Genomic DNA, 25,520 nt, shown 5'->3' with positions numbered 1-25,520 from the left:
TTATGCCACAGCTGAGTCCCTCTAAAACTCTGTTGTAAATTCACCTGCCAGAAGGTGTCCAAAGAGCACAGGAGCTTTATTAGTCAAAAAGGAGCTAGCATGCGTTCAGATAGATTTTCACCTGTAGCCTAAATTATGATTTGAATGTAAGTTATATTTCAAAGGTGAAAGACCAATTTGGTCATTTGCTGATCTGCATGGCTCTCCACAGTTACACATGGCTCTCCACGGGCCTCCCAAGTATTACTGCTTTTTATATCATAGTATTCCTTTAAAGAGACTGTTTATCATCATTAACAAAGCACAGGCTAAGTGTGGGATGCAGCTGTTTTTCATAACATTCCTACAATACCCACGATTAATCTCAACAACATGAGACAACAACAAATCATTCCACTGAGGTCACAGCAGATACAATTTGAATGTGTTTCATAGACTTCTACCAAGGTTTTAGGCAAACAAACTCCCATGGAGTATGTCAGGGTGTGAACTTTGTACGCTACGTGAGCTTCTCTGCAGCAGGTTTGCATACACCTACGCCATGGCATGCCACAGAAAATATGAGGCAGCTCATCTGTCATTGAGTGTAAGTAGTTGAGATATGGTACATTTGTATCATGCATAACAGACAGTACATGCAAAATTGATTGTACAGACTCAAACGAAAGATTTAGAATGGTGACACTGTATATGTGCCACTGGAATAAACTATGCCACCAATGAGACAATTACTAATATGTACACAATACATCCATCAAGCTGATTTTTTTTCTATCCTTCACCTTTCATCTATATTTTCTTACTCAGTGAAGTCCAGAACTACATGCTGAAACAGACCATGGACTTGTAAATGCCATAACAATGTAAAGAAACTGTAACTAAAAATCAGGAAAATATGACATTTCTACCTGCTATTCCCTAATAATTAACACTGTGGTAATTGCTGATGAATCTCTAAAAGAGATGTAATTTGACTCCCAATTAGCAGACATTAACATCTCAGGCATAAGCTCTCACACATATCTGAAATACCCATTAATATAATTACAGGTTTTTCACTTGCACTAGTCTATAATGCAAAAAATCAAGGGGTGGGAAAATATTAACAAATTATTTGGTCTTTCCGTTTCTGTTTGAAACTGGGTAATTTCTGCTATTTTCTGAGAACATATTCATTTGAAGTTATCTGAAATTCTCTAAATTTCTGAGATGAAATTGATTTGAAATTATCTGAAATAACACCTGTTCATTGTATTCTCATTCTTGCTAAGGCTTTCATAGTACAACCTCACACTGTTTTGACCCAAAGCAAATCATGTAATATGTCTTCTTGTCTAGTTGCTAGGTAAATGCAAGCATTACAAGTCAGATTTCTGGTCTTCTATCTCAGCAATATTCTTAAAATGCCATGTTCCAATGAATTTACTTGCTAGAGCACTCACACACCAAACTATACACAGAAGATAAAAAGATGAAGCAAACTTAAAATGTTCAAATTCTAAATGCTATTTCTGGAAATATATTTTTGCTGACAGTTAAGAAAAGTCCTTCAGGCTGTCTTCAGCCATAAGCCATGTTAAGACAGGAAGGTGCTCTGGTAACAAATGCACAGTACTGTTCCAAAGTATTGCCAACAAAGGTCCCTCAGCAAGAAAAATGCTAAGACCATGTCTTAATTTTAAGTCATACACAGTCAATTTTACAATTCATTGAAATGAAATGAGCCTCACTCTTCACTTTGTAAGCTTGCAAAGATACACTGACTCAGCCTATGATTGGAAATCTACAGGCTATTTCAAACTAATTTTAAAATTTGAAGATTAGAATCTGACTGACTATAATAAAGTTAATTTTCCACCTGGATATTTTAGAAATACAATTTAAAAAAAAAAAAATAATTACAACTGCAATTACTGAGTTGCTATTTGCATCTTCCTCCCACAGGGTTGTAATCTTCTTATATTTCAGTTTATTTTCTTTTAATAGACAAAAAAGTGCAACGTAACCAACTGCTTGCCAGTATTTTGAGAAGCAGCAGCTGCTGCTGACATTCTGTTTTGTTGATATCCTGCAATGAAAGAGTCGCTTGGGGTCAGTGTGAGGAAAAGCTAGTTTATGCTGCCTGTGGGATTTTTCTGAGCTGTGGGATGAAGGCTGTGGCTGCAGCAAAATTCTGTGGCTGAAGGAGGACAAAACAAAGGAAGTTTTGCTATTTTTACTTTAAAAGATAATGCGCTCAATTGTTTTCCCCAAAAGAATGTTTGATCCCCACAAGAACCACAAGTTCATTGCTCTCAAAGCAGTGCCTTTTTGAGACTTCATCAAGGGTGTCTAGATGGATACAAAATCAGTAAACACATGGAAGCAGAGAATGGAAAATGCTCAAAAACTGCTTTTAACTCCCAACAAACATCTCCCTTATCTGCTCAGCATTACCTTCTAAAGGTTTTCATGGTCTGTTTGGTCCTGGAGGCATCAATCTAATAGCACCTTATATATAAAACAGAAATGCCTTGCACTAACTCCTGGGGACCTTCTAGATCAACAAAGTCAAATCCTGTTGTCATACAGTCAGTTTTAGAAGCAAGAGAGCTCTACCATAAGACAACTGAGTCTGCCTACCTATCCATTACCATTTTCATTCTCACATCTATAAAACAACACTACAGGAACTTTCCTTCTCTCATAGTCTGAGATCTTCCATTTTTCATTGCATTTATTCACAGAAAACATACCCGTTTTTTCTTGAGCCAACAACTTCTTTTAGCTTAATGACTATTTCTTACCCTCGCTGGTTGTTGCCCTATAATATGTGTACAGACTGCTACCAAATTCTTGCTCTCTGTTGAACCAGACAGACAGAGGACAGATATTTTAGTCTCCTCTAGGACAGCCAGTGCTCAATTCTCAATAGATTGCTGACTCATTTGTGTTCTTACTGTCCTTTTTTGGTCATTTTGCTACTATACTGAAAAGACACCTTGGAAGCAGATTAATAAGACACATTTCCTAATTCTCTGAAAAATCAGTTAACACTTCAAGTATCAATTTGTTCTAGTGTAAGTACACATTAAGGTAGAGAAATGTTTACAGCCACATTCATGGTGTGGTCTGCCTCAGCTTAGCACATTAATGGTATTTAATACATCAGGAAAGGGCTCCGAGTGACTGCATTCACTGGGAAAGCCTTCACACCACCAAGGCTCCTCATAATTTGCATGTAACTGAGCATCTTTTGCCTGGGATGCAATGTTCCTTTCTTTGTACGAGTCTTCCACTCAATGCTGCGCTGCACAGTAGCAGTAATGCAGATTGTTGAAGTAGAAATAAAAACGGCAGAATCTGGTCAAAAATTATTTACTCCTTGTATTTACCAGAGGCAGTGTGGCCTCACTGTTTTATTTTTTCTACAGCAGGAAGTTACATATTCAGGCAGGTCTGAACTACGGTTCATGACACTGCAAGTTGTATTTGGCCATCAGGCTGCACCTTTGGCAATTCTAATACTGGACACAAAGGAAAGCGTTGAAATTCTGTCCACCGGGAGTCTGATAAAACATCTGTGCAAGGTGGAAGCCAGAACTCCTGCTGGGATCTGTTCTAGAAACATAAGAAATTGTAAATATGATACACAGTGTCCCATTACAAGAAAGTGCAATAACTGGAAAAGAAACATATTTCTAACTGAAAAGAACTCTTAAGGTTGGAGTGTAGGAGAACTTACACTTGATGCTTGGAGAAGAGTTGCCTGCCTTGCTTTGCAAAAGCACTGAAACAGGGCTTGCAGCCAAACTTCCTTCTGTGCATGTTATTTACCCACAGAAGATCTTCACTGCTGAACTGGGACAGTCATCCCGTGCCACAGGTGAAGGAAAACTTGGATACAGCTAGTTTGAAGCTCACCTGTGAACAAACTACAGCACCTTGTACTCCAGCTACGTCTATCAAGTACCTGACCTGACAAGAATATAACATTAGCAATATGTCTAAAGGCAGGAAAGCTTCAGGGCTTTCCTAAGACACTCAAAGTCCTCTAGTGCAAGGAGAAGCAGGATTTATAGGCTGGAAAATGCAGACTGAACTCAACTCTGAACATGAGCCAGCAGTGTGCCCAGATGGCCAAGAAGGCCAATGGCATCCTAGCTTGTATTAGGAATAGTGTGGTCAGTAGGATCGGGGAAGTGATTGTGTCCCTGTACTCGGCACTGGTGAGGCTGCACCTCAAGTACTGTGTTCAGTTCTGGGCTCTACAGTACAGGAAGGACATCAAGGTGCTGGAGAAAGTACAGAGAAGGGCAACCAGTGATTAGGGGACTAGAAGGTAAGTCTTATGAAGAAAGGCTTAGGGAGATGAGGCTGTTCAGCCTGGAGAAGAGGAGGCTGAGGGGAGACCTTATTGCTCTCTACAACTACCTGAAAGGCAGCTATAGTGAGACGGGTGTTGGCCTCTTCTCCCTAGTGAATAGCGACAGGACAAGAGGGAAGGGGTTCAAGTTGCGCCAGGGGAAGTTTTAGACTGGATGTTAGGAAAAAATTCTTCACCAAAAGGGTAGTGAAGCATTGGAATGGGTTGCTGAGGGAGATGGTGAAGTAACCATCCCTGTACATGTTTTAAAAATGGTTGGATGTGGCACTTCAGGAGATGGTTCAGTGTTACGGTGGTGTAGGACTGTAGGTTGGACTTGATGACTTTAAGGTCCTTTCCAACCTTTATGATTCTATGATTCTATGTGTATGAGAAAATAACCCACCTCCCAGGTACTCGGAGCTTCAGCTTCATAAGAATCGAGCCTACTACATATTCTTCGAAATTATCCAGCTGTTGTATATGCAATGACATTGAAGCGGGATGAAAAATGCTGGCTGACTGCCAGATATTAAGTAATGAATTACTTCTCATTTTAATTACTGTCTTCACTCCTGATTCAAGCGTAATTTCTCAGAGATCTTATAAATGGATCAATTCAAATTTCTCCTGAAGCTGTTGGTGGAAGGCCACCAACAGTCCTATTCCTTCTCCCTGTTAAGGATGCATTTTAAAGGTTTGAATAGAAGGCACAGAAACCATCCCCAAATAATTTGAAATCACATTGTAAAAAGCACAAAACATCTGCAAAAAGCAAGTGATTATGTAATATTATCAAAGATTGTCCACTTTCAGCAGTGTACAAAATTTTTACTCCATACACACATACAGACAGACTTTCCAGTCATTTTGCTGACCTAGTTCTTCAGGCTTATGCAGTGTAGGAATATATGTCTTGGCACATAACAGTCTACAATCTTTTTAGTGGAAACCAGAGACCACAATTTCCAGCCCCAACTATTAAACTCAGCAAAATGGCATACTGTAAAAATAAAATTGTTTGAAAAAAAGGCTTGCGGTCTTAGGTCAGCTCCGTTGTATTAACCACTTTCATAAGTGCAAAACAAGTATTTAAACCAAGGAGAATTCTCGTATTCATCAACAGACTGTAATTTTAAATTTGATACTCAAACCAGGACAGTATATCATTATCTTACTGGTGTCCCACGATCTCCTGGCTTCCCTGGTTTTCCACTTGGGCCAGCAACTCCTGGAACTCCCGGGGCACCCTACAGCAGAAGACACGTAAATTGAATTGTGGAAACCCACAACAGCACAAGTGCTAATAAGAAATTTGTGATTGTATTGAGTGAAAAGCAATACAGGAAATGGCTCCCATCAGTTTGGGTTTTTTCTCTGTTATCTGCACATCAGGCTTCCAAACTTTCCTCTGGAAAACAGTTTTCTTCATGGAACTGTGTCCTTTTATGTAACACCACAGTTTAACAGGCCTTTCTGAATCTACAGACACAGAGTGTCTATATATTTTTGGTAACACTCTTAATGACAGGTTTCTAATGGAGAACAAGACAGTTTGGTCTCCTAATTTCATCTAGCAAGACTGTGATCCGTGTAAAATTCATGAAGGAGTGCAATAAAGATAATCGTGGGGGAGTGGGGCAGCCTAAATAATATCCTGCCCTGGTGACTCCTATCTATATAAATACACATGGCATAAATGTGTGCTCTGTGTGCATGTGCCCATGGGGAATGCATCTTCCACCTCACTACTGATTTGTCCCGGTAATGTGGAGCTGCAGTAACTTGCCTATCCAGCCTAATACAGTTTTCTCTAACAACCAGCACCTCTTCTAACACAGTCCCACAAAACACAATGAAGTAGTTTTTTAAGCAAAAACTAAGACTCTTGTCAAGATAATCGTGTTATAAGAGTGGGGTTTTTTCACCAGACTCCAAGTAATGAGCAGATTGATTTCAGTAGCAAGTAATAAGCTGATTGGTTTCAATAGGCCTAGCTGTGCATTTATAGACCATGGCGAAAGAATGAGATAAATTGGCTCTTCCCTTATTTACACTGGCAGAAACCAGTTTCAGACCCACTCTTATGAATGTTTGTGAATACATACTTCAAACATCTGCCTGCTCACCTTTCACTGTGTTACACATACCCATTCAGGATATTTCATGTTTGAAAGAAACCAAAAATGTCAATGTAGCTCTCTCTTGGCTCAGGTCTCTTATTTCAGAGTATATCAAAGAGAAAATTATATTTACCGCTGGTCCTGGTGGGCCTCTGGGACCTGTGGGACCATCTTTTCCCGTGAAACCCTATTCAAAAACAAAAGCATAATTAGGGATTAATTGTAGCACGTTTAAAATGGCTTTTAAGATTATGTAATTGCAATATTCCCGATTACTACTAGCGTGTATTTTAAAAACTATCTGTAATGTAATCTATAGAAATAGCTATCACATCTAACACTGGAGAACTAGAGCTTCAGCCAGTGTAGAAGTTGTTCAGCTGCTGTTCATTAACTGAAGATGGAAGAAGTCTCTCTCAGAACTTTTAAGAAAAGGAATCATTGTTCTATCCGAAAGGAGAAAGATCTCCATTTTTTCTGTTCTCTTGCTCACAGATTAGTTGGAAAATCTGAGGTTTCTACTTAAATGAACAACAACTTCCCTCTCAAATAAGTATCTGTAGGAAGAGATGCTGAGAAACTCCATGTCAATAATCTAACATAGGATTATTGATGGTCCATGGCCCATCAATAACCCACCAATCCAGTGGTATGTTCTTTGGCAGCTGGCTATCCCATAGTGGTCTGCTTTCATTTTTGCCAATCAACTTCCACTATTAACTATAAATACTCATCAGCTATTGATTTTGATGGCAAAAGTAAGACACTGCTTCAGTCACTTCAAAGGTGATATGCCACTGTGAAGACAAAAGAGATTTGCTTAGTTGATCCCAAATTAGAAGAAAGTGATTGCAGGAACTTCACAATGAAATACCTGGGTGTATGCCCTTCATTACGAAGACATTTTGAAATTCCTCACCCAAAGAGAAGTTCTTAGCTCAGGATAGTCAAACTTTAAGGAACAAACTTGACCATAGTAAGAATTGCACAAACAGATTCTTTACAGATATGACATCTCCCAGACACTGAGGCAAGCAGAGTTTTGAAGGCATTCCCTGCAGCAGCCACAGTGTGTGGAAGCCAGCAGGACTGAGTAGCTCAGCAGAGCCCTGCTCAGAGGACATACTGTTCTATGGGTGCAGGATTCTGGGAACCGAATCAGGAACGTGAGTAGTTCAATTTTTATTGAACCTATCCAGCTACACTACAGCTGTCTGTGGAGGTTTTCACCCCTAAGATTTTCCAGTCCTTTCAGTTTTATGTCCCCAGATTGGATATTGATAAAAGTTCTCCTTTTGAAAAAGCATATGAAAGTAGAAAGATATGATAAAGAACGGGAAAAAAAAAGTCACTTGGTCTTTTGAGAACACAAACTGAGGAAACCTTACTCTTTCTCCTGGAGGTCCCACTGGGCCAGGTGGACCAGGTAAACCTGGGGTTCCCTAGAGGGAAAAGGAATGATAAGCTGTATCAGTATCAGAACAAGCACCACTGCTATGCTAATCATCCCAGTATATATGCACACATTTAAATATTTAACTGTCTTAAATATTGCTTTTTGACACTTACAGAAACCAAACTTCTAGGAGAAACATTCTATTTCATACATATGATACAAGAGTCTTCACCCCCACTATACTTTCTACTTCCATTTCCTTAATAGCCCTTAATTCAACTTCAAAAATAATTTCCAGTACTGTTCCAATAAAGCAGATATATCTGATTTGTTGCCTTTACAAGCATGGCTTACAGATGTCAGCTAATCTTTTAACACTTGGTGCTAAATCTTAGCTGCATTCATTTATCAGAGTCTATCTAAAGAAACAAAAATTAGATTCATCCTTTATAGTCTTTTCCCCTTATTTTCATATCTTGTAACATTCTGCAGCTTTATTGTGCACATTCTAAATTCTTTGTTTCTGTTCCTTGTAGTTTCTGGGTAGACAATAAACCCTAATATTAAACAGGCATTCAGAGGACACTCAGGAATAATTCCATTCACTGCTCCTTAGGATCAGTACCACTGTTGCAGGAACTGGATATTGAACAGCCTTGCACCAGGTTGACATGTTCTTTTCCCTTTTCTGTCCAATAATACCATACACTAAAATAGAGCATTGCTTTCTACAGGGCATTACTACTCCCTAAATGTATATTACTCAGGGTTATAAGGACTAATAAAACACGTAAAGAATACAAGGCCTCTCATTCATGACTGACCTTATCTGGTATAAGAAAGTAAATGCCCAACAACATTTAAGCATCTTCTATATAGTCTTTATTTCCCAAAGAAAATCAAGGACAATATAGTGACCAAGGAATTTTAGTTATGTCATCACATGTGCAGATCAATGATCTTAGATTATTCAAATCTGGCTGATTATAAAAAAAAAGCACACCTTATTTCTTTCACCTCAAAATCTAATTCCAGTTTACGATATAGAAACTTGAAAGTAAGCGAAATTTAATACTGCTTTCTCTTTCAGAGAGCATAAAATTAATGTCCCAAGACCATTTGATTTCCAAAAGTAGAAAGCAATCAGACAGCATTGCTGAAGAGGAGTTCAGCAAAGTTTCTGCAACCTTTCGTTTAGGAAGACATTTAACTGTAGGTGGTCAGCAGCTGAGGGACCTCCCTGGGGAGTTATCAGTGTACTTTTCCTAATCCAGTGGTGTGTCTCTGCATTCACAACTATCTGAACATACATTTGGCTTGACTCAGTGCAGCTGGTTTTTCACTCTTGCTGTGTTAAATGGTTTATCATTTCCTACGTTTCAAATTCCTAAGGATAAGATAATATGTTTCCAAAACTATTTCTTAGGAAGGTATGAGAAAAGTCTGTGATTCCTAGTGATGTCAGGCAGCTGTCTAACAGCCATCCTGCATCAGGAATAGCATAAAATAACATTATCTTGTCTGTGTCAACTTACTGATCGCCCTGGCAGTCCAGGCTGTCCAGCATCACCTTTCATTCCTTGACGACCCTATAATTTTCATAAATAATTGTTAGCGATTGTGAATTACGAAATAGACCCACAAAATAATTACATTGTGTAAATGGACACAAAATATTTCTTGCAAGATAGTTGAATTAAGGAGTCCATAAGCCAACTATGTACTATGGAATAAATCAAGATGCATATAGCTCTTAATAGAAGCAATACTGATCAACTCACAGACATTTGCAAATGCAGAACAACAAAACATAGGCGAGCAGACATTTGAAGGAGGCACATATTTTGATAAGGAAACGACATGGACTTTTCAGTAAGAGAGACTGACATCAACGTCTTCATAAGCAGGAAAGCAGGGAAGGGTTACATGTTTTCTCCCTGCCTCTCCCTTATCTTTCTCAGCTGGTGAATGGAGCTGTCTGCACTTACAGAAGCTAAAGCTCAGTCTTCTTAAAGTGTCACTATTTTTCTCTAATCTATGGTTTAAAAGGCATATCCACACTTCCAGGGCACAAGATGTAGGAGCATATGAAGAAGCAGTGTATTACCTTTCACAGTTACCTTGCATTCCACACACATTACAGTACTGTAGTATTAATGAACAGTCTATACTCACATGAACTAGTTTTGACAATATGATGTATGATGACAGAGAAATAATCAATTTGTAACCAGTCTGCCAATGTGCATTGAAAATTATATGAAAAAATGAATTACGTGACTCAAAGTGGCAGTCTAACTTATTTTTAACTAATAAGAAGTTCCACCAATGTTAGTGATTTGACTCGTCAAAAGTTTGCAAACTGAATGTGACGAATAAATATATTTATTGTGTTCCACATGTAAAAGGAATGTGTTTGGTCTTTCTTGCTGTTTGGCACCTCTAGGTCACCTTGATGCAGATTTTCCACCCAATATAAAAAAAAAAAAAAAAAAGAAAAGCGTTTACAGTGATTAACAGAATCTTTCTACTTTGTCCTTAAAAAACAGAAGATGTACATAACGTCTATCTTAAAACACACTTTAGCTTCCATTGCTCACATTACACTACAGACTGAGAATGTAACTTGGTTTCAAATGCAAAATGAGACAGTATGCAACTGGACACAAGTTCTATATATTTTTCCTGTAAACTTTGTAGGAAAAATCAAAGACTTCATACAAAAAGCTCCTGATTATATTAAAATTTAAGCTCATCTAAAACAGGAAACACCAAAATAATATTCCTGCTTCTGTGGTGATTACTTATTAAAATATAGCAAAAGCAGTCTGGATACATTTAGAATGTAGACAAAAAGCTATAAAAACCAGAATCTGGTGAATGTTCAGCAGTGTTGATAGAGTTACTCTGGCTTTGAAGGCAGGTACATAAATACTAAAATATGCCTGCTGTTGTTAAGAAAGCCCCTTAGGAATGAAGTGCTGTTTTGCATGCCTAGATCCAGGTACCCATTGCCTCTCTGAACTTTCAGCTACTGATTTAAGCTCAGAAAAGGAAGTTGGATGTGTAAATTTGTGAGAAAATCTTCAGAGTAATACTGCATGCTTATTTTTCCTCCATTACGGTTTGATAGTTTTGAATCCTAGAACTTGAAGACCTGGTGTCAAGCAACTCTACAGAAAACCCATAAAACCGAAAACAGTGTAGCACAACGTATGTCACAACAATTAGACTCTGACCCTTCATAGGCATCCCATAAGCACATGTAACACTAAAGATAGAAAATGCTATTGTATTGAAAGAGACATTTCAGAAAAAGACTTGTTTCATAATACTGTTGTATTGCAGGGAAATACGAATATTAGGGCAAAGCTGCCTCCCACTCCCCAAGACCACCATCCCCATGGACAGCTCTGACTCCCCATGCACCGCCACCCGCACTCAGAATGGCCACTCACCGGTTCACCTGGGATTGACAATCCATTGGGGCCCTGTGGACCTGGAGGACCTTGAGGGCCTGGAGGACCTGTCTCACCACGAGGACCAGGTGGCCCCTTAAAGCAGAAAATTAAATCAAGGTTGTAAATGACAACACCTTCTTTAGATCTGTAACTTCAAAATCCTCTGGTTATACACTTAACATAAGTCAGAAGCCTGAAGACACACTTAAAAATTCAAAACTGTGGAAACAGTTGTTAGAGTGACATATCCATACATATGCAGTTTTTCAATTCATGACAAATGTCTCAGGCAAATACACATTAACTAAAAGTAAAGAAAAAAGGACAACAATGATGCAGAGTGTATATTAACACCCTAATGAATGTATTCTAGTTTCCTGATGTGCAGTCAACCCCTTTGAAGCTACATACATACACAGGCTATGTATATATAGTCTGAAATAGGTAGGTTGCACATAAATAACACATAGGTATATTTCCAAATAAATTTTCAACCTCTATACTAGTAAATTTTCAATCTCCATTCTTAGCTTAGCATAGAACTAAGCATACAAATTTTCATATAGGTAAGCATGTAGCAATATTAGAAGTATATTCCAGAAAGATACTTACAGATGATCCAGTCAAACCTCTTTCACCTCTTGGACCTTTAGCACCTGGACCACCCTAAATTGAATATTTAGAAAGAAAATGTATTTCACAGAGGGAAAGAAAGACTATGTCATACTGGTGGGCATTCTGAATATTCTTTATCAAGCTATCAGGTGAAAGCACAAAGTCCTGAAATGTATAGCTCATACTGCTAAAAATAGTACTAGAAAAAAAATGGATCAGAACTTAGGTAAATCACATCAACTTCAGCCTTGACGATTCAGTCCATGAAAAATAATTGTAATTTTTTTTGTCTCTGCAGATACAAACTTCTTCAATTTATGTTTATTAAAATCTCTGTATACCTCTCTAGCAGACTGCCAGACAACCTAACCGGGCTTCAGATACTTCATGCAGCATTTTTGGTAGTTTCAATGTAGAAGGACTACTGGACTGAGTAAAGCTCTCTTATATTCAAAACAGTTGGTATCAGCATATCCATTCCATAATTACTATTGTTCCATATAAAAAAAAAATAAATTAAAAAAAAAAAAAGACAGAGTAACTAATTCATTTCCCTGACAGAGTAAAGAATTTTTCCTTGGAGTGAAATCCTGACTCTGTATTTAGGAAAAATATTTGTACAGTGCGTTAAAAATATCTTGTACATGAAGTGCACGACAGCTGAGATTGGGCCAGATTCTTTCAACCTATCAGACAATGAGGAGCTATTCACAGTGATCGTGTTGGAAATATGGAAAAAAGATTATTACATAAACAAGTAGAGGTGTAAGGAGCTGCCTTACTGTGTTTTAAACCAAGATGGAAGGGGAAAGGATTACCATGATGCTATGGATATGGTGATAGAAGATATCTGACTGACCTTCGTTTCACAAAACCACAGATCAACACAAAATTACTTCATAAATTTAAAAATAAGAAAATGTATCTGTAGCAAATAGTTCCTTACAGCTGGTCCAGGGGGTCCTGGAGGTCCCACACTGTCTTGAGTACAGGTACAAGCGTTTGGAAGAGCTGGACACTTTGCTTCATCTCTCTGAAAATTCAATCACAACTATTATTGTCCCTTTAAAGAAGAGTACTTAGTGGCAACACACTTTCCTAAAACAATAACAGCAATATTCTCTATTATCCTGTTCTGTTTCTACAAGAAAAACTCACAGCTAAACAGTGATTTCCAAATATTTCTACAGGACCTTTCATATTTTTAGCAAATTTTCTCTGTGAGCTTTACAAGACACTAAGAACGAAGGCACAAGCAAAAGCAAATTTATGTGCAATTTCTGTTGTTCTAACATATCCATTAGACAGTCAGCTTAGACAAAGAATAAACTAGTTACTTTTTTAATGTCAATCTGAGAGCAGATTAAGTAAAAAATAATATACCTATGCCATTCATAATACTTAGGATTTTAAATAGCACTGAAATAACTGAATTGTTTCCAGCATTCCTAAGGGATGAATTTCTAGCACATCACAATTTTTCTCTCTCAGACACAAAATTTGAAATGCATTATCCTTCACTAGCTGCTTAGATGTATTGTCATTATGAGGTGTAACACCAGGTCAGTATTAATCTTGTTAAATTTGCTGTTAATAATGATTTTCTGAATAGACTCTGGTTCACTTATACTCACCATAGCAGGAAGATCACAGCATCTGTCTCTACTCGTCCAAACTGGACTGCATACAATGTCAAAGTTCTGGATTTCTAACTGTAGAGGAAAAGAGAACTCTTGAAAGACGTTATTTATGAAATTTAGTGTCATTATTTCTAACGTAGTCAACATCAGTCAGATTTTCACTTCTTTTTTGACACTGACAGAAAAATTATTTTTAAAATTAAAAAAAAAGCAAAACCAAGCCTACATAAGGCTAAAAGAACTTCAAGCTTTTGATCTAGGGCAAAAGGTAACCAGATAAAGTGACTCAAGAAATACTTTGCAATACTTAATTAATAATACTGATGAACTTTTAACTTTTACATCGGCTGAGTGCCTGTTCGCTTCAGCATGAAATCTGGCTGAAAAGCTTTTGGTCCAGCTGTAAGGACTGCAGCCCTCAGGTCATATATTACTTTAGATTCATGTACAGAACTTTCCATTGACGTTAGCAGGGAAGTTCTGCAGAAAGGTTGAAGTGGGCACCTAAGGTAAGCTGAACAGCAAAAGCAGTTTCCTCTCCTTTTTTCACCCCAGGAGCTATGATCATTTAGTCTGTTACATACAATCAAACATTTGGCAGTGAGCACCAAGAATCTTCTTCAGGCATTGGGATTTGCACACATGTATCAGATTGTGGACTTAAATCTTCTAGTATGAAGCCCAGATAACAGAGTTGATTACACATTAAGTATAGTTAATCCATCAAGATCATTCATGTGCTCTTCGTAACAGTAGACTCTTTTTCATTATAGGTTTATATATCATAAAGGCAGTGGGGATTACTGTGATCACCTAATACAAGACAGACCACGGGACTTGACAGAATTAAAATCTTTTTGTTAGAGAGTGATTGTTTTTGTTAGAAAACAAAACAATCTTCATTTAAAGATTTCCAATAAGAATCCATAATATTATTATTCCAAAGACTAACTGCTTTCCCTATTAAAAGAAAAACCTTTTTGTTCCTGTTTGCATTTACATGACTGCAACATTCAGCTGTTAGATTTCTGTTCTTGCAATTCTAGCTAGAATGAGAAGCTACCAAGTCCAAACTTCTCAGTTAAGTGTATTCAGTCTTGCAGTATAGACAACTGAGAGCTTTGGTTGCAGAGGCTTGCATTAATGAAATAATTAATATTTCTGGCTTACTGTTGCCGATCTCCGGTCACCTTTCAGAAGTTTCCCAAGTATTTCATAGCCATCAGTTGTGATGTTCCCAGCCTCCTTAATTGGTTTTTCCAGTATTTCACTACAGTCAATGTAAATCTTAACATTTGATGAAGTTACAACAATATGGACCTGAAAAAAAATAGTATAATGTTTAGAAAAGGCACATAGGTGTATTCAATACTTTAATAGTATTTCACTGTTTAGGTAACACGGTTTTAAATTTTTGTCCTAGTAATCCTGCTTTACTTTCAGCTGGTGGAAAAACCCAAACCCCCAAAAAAAACCCCAAAAACCCAAGTCTATGAGGTTAACAACCTCTTTAAAATGTATTGAAAGACCATAAGAAGAATACATGGGCACAGCTAAGAAGTGTTATTTAATGTCCAATGATCTAATTTCAAAAGCTTGCCTGAAAATTGGTTTAAGATGGCATAAAAGTAAAAAATAAAAAGAATTTTTGAGAGGAAGTGAATATAAGCTCTTCTTGTCCTCTTCTAATGGCTGGGACCACACAAGAGGTTTATGAGTCTGTGACTGCCCACTAACTAATAGACTGTCTCTAGTTCAGAGCAGATTGTTTCACATTCAAAGATCGAGAGTTTAGTTTCCACAGATGACTCAACCAAAGGGATTAGTTGCATTGAGACACAGGAAGTGAGCAGAGAAGCCTGTCCAGAAAAAAACAAAATAATGGAAGATGCAAAAGAGAAATTTCTGTGAGAGAAATTTGGCTACAAAAACATATGTCAAAATAAAGGGAAACAGGGAAGAAGCGGAAGAGATTAATTACTGGGAATAAGAAGGGAGAAAAGAATGACCAGTACAAAGGGAAAGTATCTTTACCAGGAGAAAGAATTAAGTGTTTGGGGGAAACATAGTAAACTTTAAACAGAAGAACAAACAAAATTGAAGCAAAGGTTACCATTCAAAAAATTTATAGCATGTATGGCAAATGTGATGCAAGTGATTTTCAACATTTCTGTGTAAACAGAAGATATTTGTGAATATCCAAGAAAGAAACAAGGGTCTGAAATGTCAGTAAATCTAATATGCAGTTGATAGAAGAACATCTTAGGGCCATAGGAAGGTTTCAGTGGCTTTGTATACCTTACATACTGCATATATTTTATATCAAACATTATAACATTTATGCAATTGTTAAAATATCAGCACAACAAGCTCAGCAGTAAAGAATCCTTGAAATACTTGGTTTAAAGCTTGTTATCACAGCACATAATATTTCAGAAACATATTGCTATTTAATGACTGTTTAAAAAAATTGAAACAGAGTCTCCCTTAAATGTCCTAAGTCAACAAGTGTCTGAACAATCTCCTGAGAATTTGTTCTTTTTTCCATATTAAATATTTTCCCATGTGGAGCTATCTCCAAAGTATCAGCATAGCTTATGTAAAACTCTTTAAACATTATGTTCTTATGCTTTATATAATTGGAATTCAGACTTTTGAAACTGCCCTTATTTTCTGTCATCTGAAATTCAGTTGGCATCACAGTCTAATTCTTGGTGCTGTGTATAGAAGTGGGTTTTTAATTAACATTCCAAGCATTGTTAATTGATCCAAGAGAAAAATAATGGAAAGGTAATTCAGGGTGTCCAAAGTATAGTTTGGTGTTACATACCAAACTTTCCACAAACTAAAATAAGCACCATGTAAAAACTTTAAGTTCATTGTCATTTATACATCATCTACTGTCATTTGATTATGTGACTAAATTTTACAGGTTAACTAATTCATGAAACAGTTTAAACTCATCACAGATATAATTTGCTAATTCTGAAAGGTACCTAACATGCAAGTCCTTTTACTGGAATGTTAACTATTTGCCACAATTTAAATAAAGTAAATGACATCTGCATAGGAAATATGTATTACTGCATTTTCATTTGCACACAGAACTTAGAAGAGGTGAATCTACATAAGAACGCTGAATGAGACCATCAGTTTGAAAATGTTCAAACAACAGTCACTGCTGAGCATCTCCTGTCCATCCAAAGAAGCAGCGATCCCAGCAATCAAAATAGAGCTCTCTCAAGTCCCCCAAGTCAGCTAACTGCTGATTTAATTGCACCTCTGAATTGTAGCCTCAGTCTTATGGCCCAGGCACAAATCTAATAAAAGTAGGCATCAAGCATTTACAGTAAGTAAAACATCTCTGTGTTGAGTCCTGCTACATTTTGTTTTCAACAAAACCATTCTAACACATGAACACAAAGCACCACTTCTGATCATTTCCAGTGCCAGAAGGCACTGAGGTTTTAAGAAAACATACTTTAATTTTCCTCTCCGGACGCGTTCTAAGATAAAGTTTGATGGTGGTCTGATCTACTGCTAAACAAACCACATCAATATGCTAAGCAAACTGCTATCCCATATGTACATCAGCAGAAAGACATGCACTCATTATCAAATTTCCTGTGGCTAACTACTGCAAAACTGCAATCTAAAAGGAGGTCTAGCATGGTAAAAATAAGAAAGCAGAAGTCGTCTGTCTCTCTACAACATTCGGTTATAAATTTAATGACTGTCTCAGGCAGTCAGGATTTTTCCTATGGGACTTGCCAGATTCAACAGCTTTCACCATAGCTGTGCTACGCAAAGTGCTAAAGTATGCCAAAGTAAATTTCCCTGCACAGTTAGGTGTAGTTTAGTGTGCTTCACTGAATAAGCCAGTAAGTCATCGAATGAAAACCACAAAAATGTTTGATATTTGGTAAAACATCTTCTTGCATTCTGAAGATTTGTTATTTCTTTGAAATTGGATGGTAGGAGAAATTGTAAAAATTCCTCTTGAAAGGTGTTAATCTTACTTTCCTTCTTTCACCCAGCTGAAAATACTGCTATCCTTTATTAAGAGCTAATCAACATGGCTGATATTTGAGGCTTTCCTAGCACATGAACTGGGGAATCCCATGATGATATCATTAACAACCTGACTCATACAGTAATCTCAGTAATCATCCTGGAGACAATCCAGAGGAGTCAGCTCATTTATATGGTGAAAAATCCCAAATATAGCCCTTTAAGTCAAGGCTATTCAAGTTACTTTCAATTCCATCAAAATCTGAATTGTAGATTCCTTTCTGGGAAAAAAAAAGAAGGGGAATGACACGCTGTACTAAATAACTGATGCATTTTTGCCTAATAAATAGTCTCATAAGTAAGAATTCATAGTGCTAGAGCTTTAAGATAATTTGCAAATGGCTATTATTCTTGCACATCATTTGGCATCTTAGGATTGCTTTCTGTTCTTAGGTATGAGTATATATAATTCTTAAAGTAATACAAAATTCTGGATTTTTATCTCAGCTGTAACTGGTTTTCACAAGCAAGCGTTACAAACGTTATACATAACTGAGAGTGTTGCTGGGGTTGCAGGTTTTTCCCCATTTGCTCTGACAAATGAGCAGAGCTTCACTGTAAATGCTGTCAGATAATTCTACCCAGCTCTATCACATTTAGAGGAACTACAAGGAAAAGCATGACTCTGAATATCAATAAGATTAGCAGCAGACACTTAAAAATGACTGCTGGCAATACAGCAGGTAGAGAGCTTCACACCGCTGACCTGAAGAAGGGAAGTCTCAGCTCACACATGGATATATAATGAGGCACGCTACACGCTGTTATGTATCTTAACAGTACTTCTTGGTGATAAGATGACTTAATTTTTACACCAAAATAATATCTATCCTAGCCTTTAGTGACTTTTTCTTTCTCACTCCAGTAGATTAATATATTTTCTTAAAATTCGGCTGTACTACTAATCTATCAAGAAAAAGAAAAAAAGAAAAAAAGGAAGGGCAAAAAGCCAAGCACCAAGGACAAAACAGAGGCTATCAAATGCAGGTGTGATCCAAGCCTACTCATAGATATCTGTTACAAAGCCAGTGACATAAATATTTCTTCATATATGCAAAAATAATTAGCCACTGAAAGATTATAAAACAAGAATAATGGGATATAACATAGAAGGAGTTTTGGAAATTATCCTCTGTCAAATCCTAAGGAAATCAACAGCTTTTATAGTACTATGTAATTTTTTTAGTCACCCATTTCAAAAAGATGAAGTCACAAAACATTATAATACTGGCACCACCTATCTTGCCCTGCTTTCAGCCTAGCAGAGTGAGGTTGACAATGTGGCCTCCAGGATCAACAAGTTGACAGAGGCAAATTCTTATCAGTATCCTCAAAGGAATGCTGGCAGTGAACAGTCATGCAGGAGGGGGTATCATAAAGAAAACAAATGTTATACTCCAGCCATATATAGTCATCAGAAGAAAACTAAGCTAAACAGAGGGGAGATAAATGAAAACATGAGAATGTGCATTTCAGCACACCAAAGATGTTGCAATTAAAACTCATTTTTTTAAACATATATAGTTAGCACAGCAAGAATTTTTTTTAAATTATGTTTTAGATGTATGTAGCCTGAGCCAAACACTTTTTGATGATTAGAAGAAATAAAGCCTGGAAGGATTAAGTTTTCATAGTTTGGTGAATAAAATTACAAAAGCAAGCACAAAACTCGTGGAAGGCAGATGCAGTAACATGTAGGGATTTCACTAGCCTTTATAGAATCATAAAATGATAGAACAGTTTCGACTGGAAGAGACCTTCAAGATCATCGAGTCCAATCTTTGTCCTAGCCCTGTGAACACCACTAAACCATGTCCCTCAGCACAACATCTACCCTTCTCTTAAACACCTCCAGGGATTGTGACTCAACCCCCTCCCTGGGCAGCCTGTTCCAATGACTGACAACCCTCTCAGTAAAGAAATTCTTCCTAATATCCAACCTGACCCTCCCCTGGTGCAACTTAAGGCCATTTCCCCTTGTCCTGTCACTCATCACTAGGGAGAATAGGCCAGCCCCTGCCTCAATGCAACCTCCTTTCAGATAGTTGTAGAGAGCGATAAAACAATTCAAAAACATGAGTTTGATTCTAAATTACAGATAGATTATACAATCTTTTATGGGCTTTCATTATTGTTGCTTCCTCAGTTAGCATCACTTTGGAATTTTTTAGGCCAAAAATATACCAATACGTATATGTACATACAAAATATACACATATACATGTATTATATTTGTTAAAGATATGAATCTTAATTCAATACACTATTCATCTGCCAAAATTAGTTCCCTATCTTTATTTATAAGACAATAGCTACTTAGTTTATTCCATTATCTCTTCCTCTTCTCTGAAAGATTTGAAATCATTACACTCCCAATCGTTCCTCGCCACAACTTACTTTCCTTTTTTTTTTTCTCCCATTTTATCTTTTATTCTCACTCTTTCATGTACTAGAAATCTGGCTATGATGTTGTGTTCAGATATAACCCTCCACTTACACAGTCTTGATAAACTCTTGACAAGTCCCTTATGTTGGTTCAAAGAAGAGCTATAACTTCAGAGATCTTGTTTTACATGATCTGCAAATCCCTATGCAAATTTATAGTACTATACAAAGACCAGAGATAACTGCTGGTGACTTTTGCTTGCTTGTCTTCTCTTTCAAAGAAAAGCACTTCAGAAAGCAACATTCATAATTTCAATCCTTTACCTTATGGAAGCTTCCATAAAAGATCTTCTTTACTTCATCATTATCAAAAGTTACAGTCTGAACCTCTCCCCTTGTATCCTTGTTAAAGAATGACAGCACTTTGCTGGCAGCTGCAATAAATGAAAACAATACATTTAATCTCATACGTACTACTGAAACCAGCATCCTAAAATACACTCATCCTAAAACACTACTCAATTGGTTAAACACAGGTTAGAGACGGTCTTACTGACCCAGAAGTAAGGAGACATATTTTCCTTTGGCTTTAGAGATAATAGTAAAGTTGAAACGTAGCTTAGATGAATTGCTTTTAGTTGCAAAATTATAACTGATATGAAAGCAAATTGATGTAAAAATTAAAAATACATCTCTTGAAACTAAAAATATATAATCCTTTTACCATGTAGGAATGCTTAGGGTTTGGATATATTTGGGAAGAATGCACACACAGTAATGTAATGATAAATTCTGTATGCAGTAAGTAAAATCATCCTTACGGTCAAGCACGACTCCAACTTGCGGTTTGTAATCTCTGTCTGTAATCTGCCAGATTGCAAAAGGCTCATTGGGGGATTCAGGCAGAAGACGGAACAACAGAATGATAGTGTATGCCTGTGGCAATCCCTCTGGATGAATCTCTCTGTTAAGACAATATGAAGACATATTTTCACATGGAAACACATGGGAAAAATGAGATCATCATTTGCTCTTTCGCAAAGAAAAGATGTGAGAGTAACAGGGAAATCACAGTGTTTAATGGAACTGAGCTTTTTAACTACTGTTTCAGTAGTTAAGTAGTTATTTGTTAAGATGAACTCACAGCCTGTCTTCATTTAGTTCAGGCACTATGGAGGAAGTCAGAATATTACCAAGAATTCTTGGACTTGTATTCTTGTAGAAAGACTCTGTATAAACTACACACATTTCAAATTCCATGATGATAAGTACAGAAAAAAAGGACTGCAGCTTTATTCTTTCTTCATCTGGCCTGTTTTAGACAGGCAACAAAAAAAGAGCATTTAACTATTCTAATGCTGCCTTTCAGGCACAGATAAAATGAAGGAGATATTTAGTGTATCCTCCGCAATTAGTGGTGTGTTTGGGCTCCACCTCATTTATCAGTGGCTGTGGTTAGATTTGCGATGTTCAGACTGTTAGATATTAAAAAAGCAGAAAGCCAAAAGTAAATAAAAGCATGCATTAAATGACCTCCAGCATTTTCTGAAGAGGAATGAAGGAAAGGAACGGTAAGAAAGTAGGTAGCTTCTGCTTCTCCTGAAACATTATAATGGAACTGAGAAAGGGATTTGGCCTCATGAACATAAATATAGAAATCTTAAAATGAAGAGAGGACCTGCTCTGTATTTTAAGCAAAACTTATGTACCCATACAATTATGGACACTGCAATAACAGTCATATTACTAAGTCAACACCACCACACAGCATGGTGTATGAAAATATTAAGTACAGCAATCCTATTTATAATTCAGATAAGAAGTTATTTCAGATATAGAAACTATGCCAACAGGTTCAGGATGCTTTTATTGCTTTGCTGGCTTAGTCTAAAGTGAGTTTTACTTTCTGGTCTCTCATGAAAGTGCCCAGAATACTCTGGCAAGTCTCCTCCGTCTCTTATGGCCGCAACAAACTATGTATCACAACATTGTGGAAAAAAAGAAGTAAATCGGAAGTCTGTCTTTTTTATTGTCTTTTTATCATCTTATCCTGCTAAATGCAAAGTTTATCTTAATGTAGGAGAGTTGCAAAAACTGGGATTATCTGTACTTTCCTAGATCATAAAAATCCAGGCTTTCAGAGAACTATCACTCCCATAGGTATAATGGCACATCAAAGACCTCAAGTCCTTCACTTCTAAAGTGGAGAGCTGAGAAGACTGAGTTCAAAGAATTTTTTCATACACCTCAGGTCCTGTGACTTCGATCTGATCTTTACCCCACCTGACAGAAACGCAGATGGTTTAAAAGGCTTTTATGAAACAAGGATTAAATTTCCCTAAAATTAGTAGGAATAATGGGCCATTCTAGGAATTTCCTCTGACTCAGAATATTTTTTTAAACATACTTAAACAGATGGGAGAGGAGCAAACATAAAGAGGAAGAAGTACTGTTCCCTTCTTAGTAATACTAACTGCTAACTAAATGTTTCTTTTGGTGAAAAAATGTTGGCAAGAGTGACCATATATTATCTCCCCATAACCAAGCTCTAAGCCTACAGGTCCTTGAAAATTCCACTCCATTTGCCAAATATGGCAACTGAAGTAGAGGAGAAACTACCCTAAGTCAATGATGTCAATGTGCTGCCTACTGCAGCATGAACGATGCCTCTGCAGAACATGGTGCTTATCCCTCCGTATTAAAACCGTTTCCCTCTGGCATCTGCCTACAGACAAACTGTGAATTATGTGCAACTTAAATGGCTGAGAAGCATAATCTCCTAAAAGAACAATAAACAACTGGGTTAATAGTGAACAGATCACAACAGAAGAAATAGATCAGCACTTAATGAGAACAGTGATGGGTGTTCTTTGGAGTATATTTCTCTAAGTTCAGTAAAAAGAATATCAAACAAATGCATATTCCATTAGATGCTAATGCTATCATTTATAATCTCTGCTAATCCTCCCTCACCTACTTGCCCTAAGTATGAATGAGTCTTTCAGGTTTACTTACCGTATTGGCTGGCTGACAAAAGCATTTTTGTGGAGTCTATATGCTACATAGCTTGGGAAAGAGCCTGATTCCAGTGATATGCCTTGTACAGAAGCAAAATGCTTCTCTGTTAGGTTGTATGATTCCAGCATCTTGAAACCTTTAAATCCAGAGAGAAAACTTGAAATAAATACACTGTAGAGCTTTAAAAGACATAAATGAGCCTACACCAAAACATGGGAAAGTTACTTACCAGGTGAAGTGTATCCCTCCAAGTAAATAAGAGGACAAGCTGAAAGACATGAAACATATAATTCAGAACTGTAAAACCTCACAGGATATGAACATATATACACTTCAGAAAGTTTTATTACCAAAAATCTGTACTACTATTAGCTATCAGCCAACTTTTGTTACACTCATCATACTGTTTTTTGCTTTGTGGTAGATGAACTTTTAAAATATTTACTCACTACTTTTAATAGGATATTTCATGTCAAGTTCTATGGAATGACAAATGAATGCCCCAAATATTTTAAGAGTCCAATTCGTAAGAAGAAAGAAGCACAGTGGCACAGTCTCTCTGTGAATATTTAAGGCATGAGTCAGGCTACATAACAGCTGTTAGATTCACCAGGAAAAACTGCAGATTTATATGGCTCCTCAGGAGCCACTGGACAAGGCAGTTAAGGAGTACACAGTTCAACACGACAGATATGATACTTCTTTATTTTTGCCATAGAAGGATTTCTCTGAGTAAACAACTGACTTTTATTTAATAATTTTAAAACAACATCACACACTATAGTTGCATCTCTTTAGCACACCTGCATCAGTGATAAATAAGAGACCTATCGTGCCTCCCTTCCATTTCACATTAATCATTGTTCTACTTCTTAAAAAGCAGTAGTTCTCACTATAACTCTCTTTGTTATACTGAAATCTGAGATAAGATTACATAAAATATAATACCTACTTCAAAATTTTTAAAAACTCTCTCCCTTAAACCATGTCCAATTATTATGAAACCTAACTTTTACATATTAATATTTCTCTTGATGTACCCTAAAAAGGATGGCAACTTCAGGTTTTGCATGGCAATTTTGGTAGTGGGGGGCTGAAGGGGTGGCTTCTGCGAGAAGCTGCCAGAAGCTTCCCCTGTGTCTGACAGAACCAATGCCAGCCAGCTCCAAGACAGATCTGGCTCTGGCCAAGGCCAAGCCTATCAGCAATGGTGATAGCATCTTTGTGATAACATATTTGAGAAGAGGGAAAAGTTGCTGCACCACAGCAACTGCAGGGAGAGAGAGAAGTGAGAATACGTGTGAGAAACAGCTCTGCAGACACCAAGGTCAGTGAAGAAGGAGGAGAAAGAGGTGTTCCAGGTGTTAGAACAGAGATTCCCCTACAACCTGTAGGGGAATGATGAGGCATGTCATTCCCCTGAAGCCTACAGAGGATCATGATATGCACGTGCAGACTGTGAAGGACCCCACGCTGCAGCAGGTGAAAGTCTAAAGGAGGCCGTGACCCTGTGGAGAGCCCATGCTGGAGCAGATGCGTGACAGAACTGGTGGACCCATGGAGAGAGGAGCTCCAGCCCTGCTGGAGCAGGTTTGCTGGCAGGACTTGTGCCTCCACTGCAGTCTGTTCCCCAAGGACTGCACTTCTTGGAAGCGACCCACACTGAAGCAGTTCAAGAACTGCACCCCACTGGAAGGAGTCATATCAGAGAAGATCATGGAGAACTGTATCCCATGGGAGGGGAGGGTGTGAGGAGTCCTCCCTCTGAGGAGGAAGGAGTAGTGGACAAAATGTGTGATGAACAGACTGTAATCCCTGTTCACCTGTGCCACTGAGTGGGAAGAGGTAGAAAAAAGTGTGAATATAGTTAAACCTCAGAAGAAGAAGGATATTGGGTAATAAATTAAACTCATTTCCCCAAATCAAGTCCATTTTGTCAATATAGTAATTGATGAATGATCTCTCCCTGTTCTTGTCTAAACCCTTGAGCCTTTTATTATATTTTCTCCCACCATGTCCTGTTGAAGAGGAGAGCAACAGAGTGGTTTTGGTGGGGACCTGACATCCAGCCAAAGTCAACCCACCACACAACTGCAAGAGTATATAAGCAAATGTATTGATTCAGAGAAAGGGAAAATGATGTCTTCTACTCACTTGAGGTAGCTGTCTCACACACAAAGGTGACGAGGTTGTCTTGAATTTTTTCAAAGGCATCAAAGTCATCAACGATAAATACATGACGCTCACTGGGCTTGCTGGCAATCTTGGCCAACTCATTGTAATCTACATCAGCCACACCAACCACAAAGACACTGAAGCCTGTAAAAATGACACGTGTTACTTGAAATGTAGCAAACATACATTACTATTTCACGTCAATATTTCACATAACATCTCTATCATTGATCTCTCGGGCTCTACGTAGTCTTTTATCTGGTCTTCATTATGACCATACCTCCTGGATAT

The 25,520-nt window shown here is 37.5% G+C and overlaps 1 protein-coding gene across 1 annotated transcript in view; it reads right to left on the bottom strand.

Moving 5' to 3' along the window:
- The window catches only part of COL12A1 (collagen, type XII, alpha 1), a 71,023-nt gene that overhangs the window by 8,503 nt on the left and 37,000 nt on the right, over nt 1-25,520 (bottom strand). The window contains 14 exon segments of the mRNA XM_009879000.1: nt 5,524-5,595; nt 6,602-6,655; nt 7,857-7,910; nt 9,400-9,453; nt 11,323-11,418; nt 11,938-11,991; nt 12,887-12,973; nt 13,575-13,652; nt 14,751-14,900; nt 20,361-20,470; nt 20,858-21,000; nt 23,052-23,190; nt 23,284-23,322; nt 25,209-25,373. Of these exon segments, the coding sequence (XP_009877302.1) occupies nt 5,524-5,595; nt 6,602-6,655; nt 7,857-7,910; nt 9,400-9,453; nt 11,323-11,418; nt 11,938-11,991; nt 12,887-12,973; nt 13,575-13,652; nt 14,751-14,900; nt 20,361-20,470; nt 20,858-21,000; nt 23,052-23,190; nt 23,284-23,322; nt 25,209-25,373 (1,295 nt within the window).

The sequence above is a fragment of the Apaloderma vittatum genome, unplaced genomic scaffold, assembly GCF_000703405.1.
Source record: "Apaloderma vittatum isolate BGI_N311 unplaced genomic scaffold, ASM70340v1 scaffold19811, whole genome shotgun sequence".
NCBI classification, from domain to species: domain Eukaryota; kingdom Metazoa; phylum Chordata; class Aves; order Trogoniformes; family Trogonidae; genus Apaloderma; species Apaloderma vittatum.
Note: the sequence above shows the minus strand (reverse complement) of the source record. Positions and strands in the feature narration are given on the sequence as shown.